Source organism: Schistocerca piceifrons, chromosome 2 (assembly GCF_021461385.2).
Source record: "Schistocerca piceifrons isolate TAMUIC-IGC-003096 chromosome 2, iqSchPice1.1, whole genome shotgun sequence".
Lineage (NCBI taxonomy): Eukaryota > Metazoa > Arthropoda > Insecta > Orthoptera > Acrididae > Schistocerca > Schistocerca piceifrons.
In genome coordinates, this window is record NC_060139.1 from 484,459,691 (window position 1) to 484,472,551 (window position 12,861).

General features: G+C 37.4%; 1 protein-coding gene across 1 annotated transcript; it reads left to right on the plus strand.

Moving 5' to 3' along the window:
* The first annotated feature begins 1,446 nt into the window (after nt 1–1,446).
* Nucleotides 1,447–10,775, plus strand: LOC124774963 (6-phosphofructo-2-kinase/fructose-2,6-bisphosphatase-like). Its single transcript, XM_047249690.1, has 10 exons — nt 1,447–2,183; nt 3,172–3,294; nt 5,018–5,178; nt 6,949–7,083; nt 7,177–7,330; nt 7,437–7,540; nt 7,724–7,942; nt 8,026–8,260; nt 8,876–9,003; nt 9,361–10,775. Exons 1-10 carry the CDS (start codon nt 2,084–2,086, stop codon nt 9,466–9,468), a joined length of 1,467 nt encoding a protein of 488 aa, XP_047105646.1. The 5' UTR covers nt 1,447–2,083; the 3' UTR covers nt 9,469–10,775.
* Nucleotides 10,776–12,861: the final 2,086 nt, after the last annotated feature.

The following is a 12,861-nucleotide window of genomic DNA, read 5'->3' on the forward strand; positions in this document are numbered from 1 at the left end:
TATATAAAAATAACTGTAATGGTCGTATTATATTCCCGGAGAAACGTCTTAATGACATCTATGGCTGTGGGAGACTGTCTATCCAGGATAACGTTGTGCGTACCAAAAAATTATAAGGGCAAAACCAAATGACAGACTTCTTACAGATAACAGTATCTTGTGCGAAAAGTGTGTGACTAACACTATCTACTAAGTCCATAAGTACAACATGAATGGCCGGCCGAAGTGGCCGAGCGGTTCTAGGCGCTTCAGTCTGGAACTGCGCGACCGTTACGGTCGCAGGTTCGAATCCTGCCTCGGGCATGGATGTGTGTGATGTCCTCTGGTTAATTAGGTTTAAGTAGTTCTAAGTTCTAGGGGACTGATGACCTCAGAAGTTAAGTCCCATAATGCTCAGAGCCATTTTGAACAACATGAATGACAATAGTTCTACAACTGTTTTGTGGAGCACATCGCATATTACTTCTGAGTGCTGATGATTCTTTGAACAGAATAACGAGCTACATTCTACCCGTTCAGAAATTTTCAGTCCTATCAGAAGATTGGTTACAAATTGCGTACGAATGCATTTCCTTTAGTACGAATCGGTGAACGGTGTGATACTGAATTAAAAACACTCACGCCAATAAATCTACACTCGTTGCCAGCCTTGCCTCGACTACAACGGGCGGTCCGTCATCTTTGTTAAGAAGAAAAGAAGCCACTGCTGTCTAGCGCAGGACAATCATTATTGTCTTCTCATGAATATACTACAGTCAAGAACGAACGGTTTCTCTTTAGTTTTATGCCCGTCTGCCTCTCCAGAACATGCTTACATCTGATTTCACTCCCTGTCGAGAGAATGCCCCTGCCATTATATACCGAAATTCTATCCCGTTATTCGTTAAACTGGTTCTCACTTTGTCTACTGCGATCTTTAAGATGGCCATCTTGAGTCGTATTTCGTGAATTAAAGATAAATGCCGCTTTGGTACACCTTCCGCAGTCGTCAGATACGTGAGCAACTGTTTCGAGCCAACGGATTTAGTAGTATAAGATGTGTTAGATACGTTCCTTAAATAAAAAGGTATTATCTTTAATTCTAAGTTACTCTCCGTTACATAAGATCTCCCAGGCAGTGAGGACTGCAACATTAAAATAAGGAGGCAACCAGCATTTTGTGTGAAAGGGTAACATAGTTCTGCCCGTACAGTTCCCTTGCAGACAGTTGACAAGACAAATGAAGTAGCTGTTTCAAAGCGAGGATGCAATTCTCGTCCGGCAACTGACCAGGTTTTGATCTTTCGCCCCTCTTCGCAACCGCAGCCGCCCTCGCATTGGCCGGCGCAGCAGCATGGCAACAGAGCCTGACCGGAACGGGCTCCCAGCTACATATCGCGCATGCGCAATGCGATCGGATGCGCGCGCATCTGGGACTGGGAATCGATAGGATAAAGCCGCAGCTGCGTTTGTTGTGCTTCCAGAAGAGACTGAGAAGAGCAGGAGGTACGAGTGGAGAGATAGTGTAGCCCTGCACTTGTGCTGTTTTCTTTTTCTTTTCCGTTTCAAATAATGATATTAAGCGAGTGGGTTGAAAGTGGTTGTTGCGAATATCGAGTACTTGAAGTAGAGAAGGCAATCGTTTTATAGATTGTAAGGCTAACTGGACAGTATTTTACTAGTTAGTGTGGACTTTTTTGTTCTCCGTTGTCGTGAGATGTTGTAAATTGCATCTCATCTGCGGGAATAGTGAGGAAAGAGAGTAGTGTTTTACTGGCACCAGGTTCCAATTTTCGAATTCAGCCAGCAACAACACTGGCCACTAAAGACAGAGCGTGTATTGGCATGAGGCCAGACTTACAGCAGTCAATAAGGCATACTTCTTCGGATCACTTTTCAGAAGAGGAGAATCAACTCATTTAGTAGAAGGTCGTTGAACGCCGTATTGAAGCGGCTGGATTATCCTACAGATTGCTCGTGCATCATCTCTACGACGGAGACGAACGAGCCTGTGAAGCGGACGCTAGTGGTGCTGGCAGGCCTCGTTTCTTTGCTGTCGCACGTGGGAAAGTTCCTTGAGAGTGGTACCAGAAAAAAGGAAGAGATGGCTCCGACGCGTATGAGCCCACCGCAAACCATGCCGTCGAAGGACGAACTGGCTGTGCTGGAGGCTTCGCAGAAGGAGGCCAATAATGGCACCAGAGGTGAGTTGACCAGTGTACATCAGTATTCACTTTAAGGCATTGTGATCGCGAAAAGACAATGAATTATCTGGTGCACCGTGGTGCAAACACTTTGGTGTAGGGTGTAATGAACAGACCGCTTCCATCAAGGAGGAGGGGGTGGGGGACACATCGCATACGTCAGTGACTTTTACTTATTAATCAACCACACATCGCGCACATCATGTATGTGTCATCGATTACATGTATATTTTTGGATACATACATAAGTGATGGATACACAATTTTGTAGATTCGTACATGCTTTAAGGTTAGCAACATAATTTATTACAAACACGCAGCCTGAGTTTCTATAATTATCGGTAAACCATTTTACACACCATACATTTTGTAATAAATGAAATTAGCTGTGAAACTTGCTCCATTTTCCTCTTCTAGTTTCGTAAAAACTTGTTCACACTGACAGTTCTGGAAGACGACGTACGCAGCTAGGAAGAAAAAATTTACCTTTCGTAATGAGATTTATTTTTGCACATACTGTTTATTTCAGTAAGTCGAGGTATAAGATGCGGTAACGCGGCGAGTTACCAAGTTTATTTACAAAGGCCTTTATGAATGTTATGTCTCGGGTTAGACCACTTTTTTTGCTAAGAATAACACCTGGGTGACGTTCACTAATTCTTATTGTAAAAGCAACATCTGAATTGATTGTGCCGCACCAGTACAGTCAAGTGAACAGCAAAATATAATTTACAGAGGCCCTATTCAAAAATCATGAGGAAGGGAAATTTTAGTTTTTGGGATGACCCATGTGCTCTGGGTGGGATTCTTACCGGTGAAATGCTTTATAATGAACCTTGGCATTTTGAAGTAAATATTCAAATCTACAAAGATTCCTCAGTACACCATAAATATTAGTTAGTGTGTGTGTCTATAATTGTATTACCAAGACCTTTTGTAGCCTAACATAGCTTTTATTCCAGACCTTACACATGTATATTTATTGCAGGCACAAGCACACGTTCAGCAAAGGGATTGGTTGTTGTTATGGTTGGAATGCCAGCAAGGTCCAAGTCAGCTACAGCACATAAGCTAGATCGCTACCTGCGATGGACTGGTGAAATGTCAAAAGGTGAGCTTCTGCAAAATAATTGTGACTTATTAAGTATTGTGAATGAAGAAGTCTTGCCTTGTAAAAGTCGCATACTGGGCACTGTTCATAACTGATGTACAATGAAGATCATAATATGCACGAAAGTACATCTTCAATATTTGCTTAATACGTATTAGACCATTTTTAAATTTATCTTGCAGTTTTAAGTTGTGTATTGAAGGGCCCATTGAATAAAGGATGAATGTGGGCATCAGTCTATGCTGCAGAGCAGTTTGCTAATCTGTTATCACAACTTTTATATCGTATTCTCATTATTTGGGTTAGCCTATACACGACTCTATTTTCACCCTCCAGTCTAACATAAGCATTGGTATACACTACAGATCAGTCTCTCAGTCACCAAGATGTAGTGGGAACGGGAGCCAGCATCACACTCTAGCGCCCCCCCCCCCCCTCCCCCAATTTGCTTCCTCTTGTAATTTTTTCTTTTAGATACTGAAATTCATTTTGGAATTAATTCTGTAGTCTCAGTTGGAATATATCATTAACCAGCACTATTGCAGGCAGGCTGCATGTGTAAGGTTTATGAAGTAGTTACATTGAAAAGAAAGAAAGAAAATGCTTTCTGGTTGCAGGAGTTGGCACAATAAAGTACTGCCTCAACAACATTTTGGATCCATAGTTTCTTCTTTGATAACCAGACACTGAAAACAATAGGAAGATCTAGGAAGACCCTGTGTGTGTGTTCTACCTTCAACACTTTGTAAAATTTATTATCTGGGGAGTAACCTTTGCTCTTAAAAGTAAAATTTTACTGTCTCCTTGTGTAATTATAAGTGCAGTTATTATTCCTGAATATATTGAAGGCACTCATTAAATATGACTTGCTAGAGAAAGCAGGAACAGTGTTTCTCACTAGGTCAATTGCAAAGTTATATTCATCCTACATTGTAGTGATTACTGTTTATTTTGACTTTAGGCAATTGTAATACATTTCCACACATTTGTTGTATGGTGATTAATTCTGTAAATGAGAAAGGCTGCATTACTGAAAATAATTTGTTTTAGGGTTTGTCCATAAATAAGAAAGACTACACTACTGAAATTTTGTTTTAGTGTCTGTCTAGCTAATTTCACCTTTTCAGGAAATATTAAGGAGGCTAGGTGAATTGCGATTCTGGAAGAACTAGAGTTCAAATTCTTGTTCAGTTGTCAATATTTATATTGGTTACTGTTTCTCGATATCATTTCAGACAAATGATGGGAAAGTTCCTTCTCAAATACTACGACAGATTCCTTCACACATCCTTGATCAGTCCAAGCATCTACTGTAATGTTAATGAACAATAGACCTCCCCATTCTTTCCTTCTACCTTTCATTTCATACATAGACTTTTTTGTTATAAATAACTGCTCTTTTTAAACTTGTGCTTTCGTCTTTGTCCATATTAAAATGTCACACATGTGCAAATTGAACACAGTTTTCTCCATATAAAATTGTTCTTTGTTTATTTTATTTATTTACTATCTTGAGAGGCTTTGTAACTCATTTGTTAGAGCCTGCAAGTCTATCAGACAGAAACAATTGTGAGAAATAATGAACTACAGTATTTGCTATGAGCAACCACACAAAGAAAAGAAGACACATGTAAAGTGAAATGCATATATACGTGGAGCTGCATGTAACAACAGACTATTTTTCTGCATTCTGAGGAGTGTTTTCTTTTTTCTGCTATTGCAGTTTTTACAGTTAGCAATTACCGACGTAAGCTGGTGGAGCGGTATGACAACCACAATCTGTTTCGAGCAGATAATAAAGAAGCAATGGAGATCCGGGCTAAGAGTGCCCAGCTTGCCATGGATGATGCCACCGACTGGCTGAAAGGTGGTGGCAACATCGTGGTGAGTTCTGTGGTAATTTGGCTTAGGTACTTTAGGTACATATGCACTCGTAAACAAAATTAGCCTTGAATTCCTGGCGTACATTGTTACTGCCTTTCTGTGGTGATCTGCAAGTTCAGCAACTGTGTTATTTCACTCTAAGGTCAAATCTATTGGCTCATCGTTTTTTGTGATATGAACAAGAAAATGTCAGTTTTCATAAACTTGCTAGCTTCTGTATAATTGTGGCTGTATTCTGAAAGGAAACGTTTGTAGCCACTATTTAAATGAAAGCATTATGTCAGACCACTGTTATTAAGTAGAAGAATGAATTGTGCGGAATGATACAAGAGTTAATTACGTGCCTTGTGAGCATTTCCCAGAGAATGAATTGCCCTTTTCAGTCCGCTGTGGGTTAAGGTATTCTGAAAATTTAGTTGTCACTGATTCACTGTTCTTTTGTTTTATCACGGGAGATTAAACTTTTTACCTCTTCACTATAGCAATTTTAGAACAGTTAGGGTTGGAGAGATGATTTGCAATTCCTATCTGGTCATTCAGATGTAGGTTTTTGTGGTTTCTCCAAACACCTAAGGTGAAACCTAGATGTTTCTTCTCTAGAAAAGTATGGCCAGTTTATTCCCAATGTTTACTTACTTCAGGCTTGTACTCAGTCTCTGTTGACCTTGTCATTAATGGTATATCAAACACTAAACTTACTTCATTATTTAGGCTCACGGGATTAATAAAAAAAATAATAAGGGAGGTTTGAGACAGGCATTCAGTCACAGTTTTTGCGAAGGTGAGTCAATAAGCAGACACTACAGTGCAGAGAAAGGAGGAAGTGAAATATAGTTTCTAAATAAAGTTCTAGATCTTTACAAACTGATTGATTTGCATATGTTTTTTGTGGGATGCTTGGCTCCTAGAGAGATATTGTAGGCACAAACTAGTTGATTTGCATGTGTTTTTTGTTGGCTAGGTGGCTACAAAATAGATATCATAGGCTCCTGAATCGCTGTTAGTCAACTGCAAGAAAGAAAGGAAGAAAGAAAAACTCAGGGATTGGCTTTTAAATGAACTTAACACACAGTCATCAGTAAATGAGTTGAGTTAGTTGATAAATGCCACAACAGCTTTTGCATCACAGTTTGTTAAGAGTAATTATACAGTCTTGTATTCTTGTGCTAGTTTTCTTTTAGCCATTAGCACCACTATCATAACCACTACGAAACACCTCTTTTGAATTTTTTTCTTCTTATACACATTTACAACCCCAGTTTTCCTTTTAAAAAAAACTGTGTTTTGTTTAAAGCCTGATTTATAAATAATTCTATTTTCATTGGCCCCATTGTCCATTGCACCTTTTTCTTCAACCTCTGGAACAATAAGATTTGTACATATTTTAGTGTCTTTAAAAATGTACTCTTTGAGAAACTAGCTGGGCCCCACACAGAGCTGTTTTCCACTGAAATTCTTGTGAAATTAGATTGGGCCAGTTCATGCCACTAGATACTGCTGCTTAGTCCAGCATTATTATTAATGGTATCTGACAGTCAGGTGTAATATTTTGAATGCTCAATTGCAACATTGCAATACACAATTGTAAAAGAAAGTGTTAATGTTACTACTGTATCACACTACTGTAGATATTCTCCAAAGAAATAAAATGCAATTACAGTAAGCTACATTTGAGTTTCAGAAATTAGTAAAATTTCCACTGTTTGTCTTACATCTATTTCTTAAAAATTGGTAAGATGCAAAGTTTTCATACGTCTTTCTTTTTTTCAGATCCTGGATGGGACACACATAGCTCATTATCAGCGGCAGAAAGTACATGACCATTTTGAGAAACGTATGGGCTATAGGTGCTTGTTTATTGAATGTATTTGTGATGACAATGGCATTCTTTCAAGGAATGTCAATGTAAGTACTTTCAAATATTTCACTGTACTGATTTATTTGACGAGGTGCTTCAGTTGGTCAGTGGCATTAATTGTTACTATTTTTTATTACTAGGAAACATTACAGAATAGCCCAGATTATAAAGATATGAATTCTGAAAAGGCTATGGATGATTTCAATCATAAAATACAGCATTATGTTGAACAGTATGAACCTATGAGCTCAAAACATGAGCCGCAATACCGTTTCATCAAGTACATCAATGATGGTGAGTTAGTTATTATGCTTACTGAAACTTACAGTTGATTAGAGAACTCAAATAAAAGTTTCATGCATAAAAGATTTTAATTAAATGTGCCCTGCTCTAATTTCAGGAGAGTCAATTGCTACCCACAAGGTCACAGGTCATCTTGAGGCTAAAGTTCTGATGTTTCTTTCAAATTTCAGGCCAGCTCCAAAAACATTTTACTTTTCAAGGGTAAGTATGATATTTTCCATCAGATGTGCTATTAAATGGGCCTGTCCCAAAAGTCTTAAGATCTGGCCTACAGCTCTTAATACAATATATTTAGATCAAATAAGTGTGCTTGATTTTCTGATTTTCTTCTATTCATGTCTGTGTGATGAAACACTAATCATGTATCATATTGTGACATTGCAGCACGGAGAGAGTGAGAATAATGTATTAGGTCGCATTGGTGGTGATGCAGATTTATCACCACGAGGTCGAATATATGCCAAATCTTTGGCACAACATATCAATGCTCTCCATATCCCCAACTTGAGGGTGTGGACCAGTGAACTGAAGCGCACAAAGCAAACAGTCCAGGGAATTGGAGCTCCTGTGGAACACTTTTCAGAGTTGAATGAATTGGATGCTGTAAGTAAAGTGCACTGAGCGAATATAAAGTCTAAAGTTTTAACGTGTATACAAATCTTATGCTTGTACTGTCTTTGTTGTAGGGTGTTTGTGAAGGTCTCAGTTATGAAGAGATGCAAGAGAAGTTCCCTCAGGAATTTGCATGGCGTGACCAAGATAAACTTAGGTACCGTTATCCCTGGGGTGAATCGTATATCGATATAATGAATCGTTTGGAGACAATCTTGCTAGAGCTGGAACACAGTGAGAACATATTAGTTGTCAGCCATCAGGCTGTACTACGATGTGTACTGGGATATTTTCTCAATAAGCAACCAGGTATATATACCAAAATATTTTGTGTGATGCTACTGTGACAGAAGTACGTACTTCTAGAAACAAAGAAACTGATTTTTTATATCATAAGAAAATCCCAACATCATAAAGATGTTTGTTTATTTATTGCTGACTGGTTTCAACCACTGTTGTGGTCATCATCAGACCACTTACTCCATTGGAGTCTGGTGAAGAGCAAGCACCACTGTGGGAGGGGTATAGAAGTTATTATATGCCTCCTAGACTGGCACCTGCTCCTTGCCAGCTTCAGCAGATTCCCATGGAGTAAGCAGTCTATGATGATCAGAACACTGAAACAGGCACCAGTAAATAAACTGCCAATTTTCCAACAGAATTAAGATAAAATGTTTCTAAAAATTTTAAACTTTACTTTTTGATCTGTGGATTAACAAAATAAATTTCTTAATATATAGTTATTTTTCTGATAATTGTAAGGAATCATCTGTTGGACCCTGGCGTGACCAATTCTATATTTTTCACATAAACTACTAGCCAACTTTTAAATGTTTGTGTTTACAGAATTAATATTGGTTTTGTATTTAAATGAAAATTGTTTTGCATGTTGTTTGCAATTCTGAGAAAATGTTTGTATTTCAGAGGACCTTCCATACATAAATGTCCCACTGCACACAGTCATAAAGTTGACATCTGATGGCTACCACTACAAAATGGAATGTACAAGGTTACCTGTAGAATGTGTTGATACCTACAGACAACAGCCAAAGGTGAGGAAATAGATAGTTGTGTAGTTTCAGTTCCATTTCCATACCCTTGAATGTGCAAGGTACTAGTGGCTATCTTTCACATTACTGATTTCCAAAGATTTTTAATTATGTGCTCCTTTGGCACTAATTTTATTACACACATTGAAAAAGGGGGGGGGGGGGGGGCAGACAGACAGAGATATATATGTGGAAAGAGATATTTTGTAGATTATAATTCCAAGCAATATTAGTATTGCCATAGTCAACATAATTTTCTGAGCAGATGTCTGGAAAATGGTATGTTGCAATGATCTTGATTGTTTTTGGTGTGGTTGTAACTTGCAGATTATTACATGTCTATTCCTTTCTTCATTTCAGAATTGCTCTCCAGATCGCACAACACAAGATGCTCTCATTACTGTACCTTCCCATTATGATGCTCTTGACCTGTGGAAACTGAAACAATCACTTATTGAGCAGCATTGAACAGATCTAGTGTAGCTGACTTTTAAATTTCACATGTGAACACAATGTTTTGTAAACATATGCTGAGTGCAGAAATGAGGTTTAGATACTGCTTGTTGAAATATGCTGTGTGTGACATCACATTGGCAGATTGAAAGTACAACTTAATTTTAATGAGAGACCAACAGACACTGTTGAAGTTTTTTATATATATTCTGAAATTAAAGTTTTTAGATCTATGTTCTATACCTTTTATGAATGTATTTTGTATAGAGCATCAAAGTAGTTTTGGACTAAAATTGTAGATTATCATTCAGAGTAGGAAAGAGTTCTTTATACCAGCCCATTTTATGAAATTTCTACATCCTTATTATCCCTGTCATTCCAGTGGTAAAACAAATTTTGACATAACTGAAATTCAAATTTAAAATTCATTATGTCAAGCAGTATATGCATGCAGTAGGTTTTGTCTGTGGTCGAGATTACTTGCCAATTTTATTGTGAAGTTCCTATTAGATCAGTGAATAAATTGTATTATGGATAAAGAAGATATTGCTTCCTTGCATATGATCTGTGCTTCTGGGAACAAGAACCAGCAGAACAGCAATGTCACTGAACATAATATACTTTTAAGTGAGCTGTAACAGGATAATATCTGTGCCAATTGTTTGTTGCAAGTTAGCTCCATTTTTTTATATTGCATTTTGCATGTTTTCATGCAAAACTTCTAGAATTGCAGTATCCTGTGTTCTGAAGGCTGTTAACACAATGGTAGCTTTTATTAAGTACTTAAGATCTTATTCGTTTGTTATAATAATAAAGTTTTTAAAGACTACAGGCTTGGCTGCAGTTTGTATACTGCATCAGGTGTTGTATTCATGCAGTTCAATGCAAGTTTTATCAACAAAACCATTTTTATAAAAAAAAAAATACTCTAGTTATTGAATTGTGTTACTCTGTATTAATGTGACTAAGGAAATTTGTCCCCCCATAGTCATGTAACAATAAAAGAAGTGCAAGATCTGACTGATAATGTAAGTAATCCCCAAACGTGCCTCATTGTGAACTATGTGGAAAGCGAACCTGAGTGTTGAGTGAAACAGTGACGCAAATTTTTGGGGTATCGTTTGAATATAAAATGTAGTGAATACAGAGTTACCTGTGGTATGACTGTTATAAGAGGGGCAAGCCCACAGGTGCTATTGTGTTGTTTATTGTGGTCAATTATGTCCGTAGTATTTAATTGCCATTCACAAATCTTTTTTATGTGATTACTGTGATCTTTTTTATATGCAAATAATATTTAATAAAAAAACTATTCAAAATTATTTATGCTTTTGGTTATTGGTAACACCCTAATTTGTATGTCAATGTCTGTTGGTTACTGTTAGTATTCTATGTAAATCACTGTACACACTACATTTTTTTTAACACAATAAAAGTTAGTCTTTCAAGCAGAATGTGTGAGATAGGACTCATTGCAGGCTATAAGGTGATGTAACATCTGTAGAATTTCAGGGAAACTGGCCTACCATAGAAATAAAACAGAATTCTATTACTTGGTATCAAGTCTTGAATTTGCTGACAGAAACAGGACTTTGTAACAGGATGTTGGTGTAAAGAAGTTTCGTACTTAGTGACATAATAAAGTTTATTTCCAGGAGAAAAATATGGCCTAAAAGACTGGAAAGTATGAAATAATTTGTAATAGTGCAGGGATATTTTTACATTGAATGATTAAGTAGAATAGGCATCATTTTCTCACAAATAGTCAGTAAAAATTAAGATTAAAAAATTGTTTGAGTGTTTCTAAGAGATTGTGATGTTGGTCACTTATGATAAGAACTTAGTGCTGTAAAGGCTGACAAACACTGTCCTCCAGTCATCAGGCAAAAACCTTTGTAATTGCAGTTGTACTTTCATGGTAGAGAAAGTCTGCAATGCAATTACTATGTAAGAACTGTACATAACAATTAAAGTGTGTATCATTATTGTCTGTGGCTTCAGCGTTTTCCATAGACAGAAGCACATTTGAAATCATAATATTCACTAAATTTACAGTAGTTGATAGAATTAGTTGTCCTGCAATGGTACTGGCCTTTTTATACACCTATATAGAAATAAATGATTCTAACAGAGCATTATTTGCTGTTGCTTAATAGTTAGACAGAGTATTCTGTTTTCATTCAGTCAGTTTTTCAAAAGGGTATTCTGCTATATTAATAAAGCCAATATTTTGGATAAAGTTGCCAGATTTACCAACAAGATTCGAAGTGATTAGCTTTTATGTGGCGTTATAACAAGCTCCGGAAATTTTACAAATATAATACTGTGGACACTCATCATCATTATCATTCATGAATGGCCAAAATCCAAGTAACTCTCATATACAGCTGTCTAAATAAATTTCCCATATTGCCGAAACTTTAATGTTCGACATTATGATCCAGAAATAGGTTATTTGGTTTGTTTGTAATGTAATGTAATTCTAGTGGAAACAGTGCTTGTTTTTCCTGTGAGGGGGCACTATGTGCAGTCTATGGCAATTATGTCACCTGTAAACAATGCATTACTGGTACTGCTGTGTGTCGTCGTGAAAGTTCTGTTGCTTCAGAGTGGTCAGAAACCCTATACAATCTCACTAATGAAGCAGGGAATGAGATGTGGACATTGCAGCAATTGTCATTTTGAGTCAAGGTAATGTCTAGACTGTGGAATAAGTTTCTAGTGACAGGATCACTTTAGGATCGTAGACCACTACCCTTTTCGAGGTGGTTCAGTCATATTTTGAAGTTGAATCACGTGGTCACAGACATGCCTTGTGCAGATGCAGGGGATGAAGACTTGTGTGAAGTATCAGGACAACATCCTTGCATGCGTTGTGGCTCCATTTGGTGAGGATATTGGAGCAATATTCACACTGATGGATAACAATGTATGCCTTCATTGTCACAATCTTTTGAACATCTTCCTAGTGGAGCACATAATTAGTCTGATGGAATAGCCTCCTTATTCTCCAGATCTCAGCTGTGTGGACCATGCTAAAATGAGCAGTTTGCAATCGTCCTGTCCCACCAAAGACCCTAGATGACATATAGAGGCACCCCGTAGAGGAAGGGGACAATATCCCAGAGACTAATCTGGACCATTTGATGACGTGTATGCGGAACTTCATTCAGAAGGGTCTCCAATTACGAGAAGTACTAATTGGTTCATAAACAAGGTGTTATGCAAGATGACAATGAGAAGAAATCAATATTATATTTGCAGCGAAATCTTTCGTTTTTCTTTTTTTTCCCCTTTCTTTTTGTTAGCAAGTAGAAATGTGGTTATTTTCATTAGTTTTGTTTTCTTATTATTGCATATAACAGAACAAAATCTGGTTTCTTTCCTGTTATGTCCAGAATTGACAGT

Bases quoted from the DNA above. Each gene is read 5' to 3' on its own strand.
- LOC124774963 (XM_047249690.1), top strand. From the start codon at position 2,084: ATGGCTCCGACGCGTATGAGCCCACCGCAAACCATGCCGTCGAAGGAC. The intron at 7,331-7,436 runs GTGAGTTAGTTA...CTCTAATTTCAG, and splicing joins CATCAAGTACATCAATGATG to GAGAGTCAATTGCTACCCAC. The intron at 7,943-8,025 runs GTAAGTAAAGTG...TCTTTGTTGTAG, and splicing joins AGTTGAATGAATTGGATGCT to GGTGTTTGTGAAGGTCTCAG.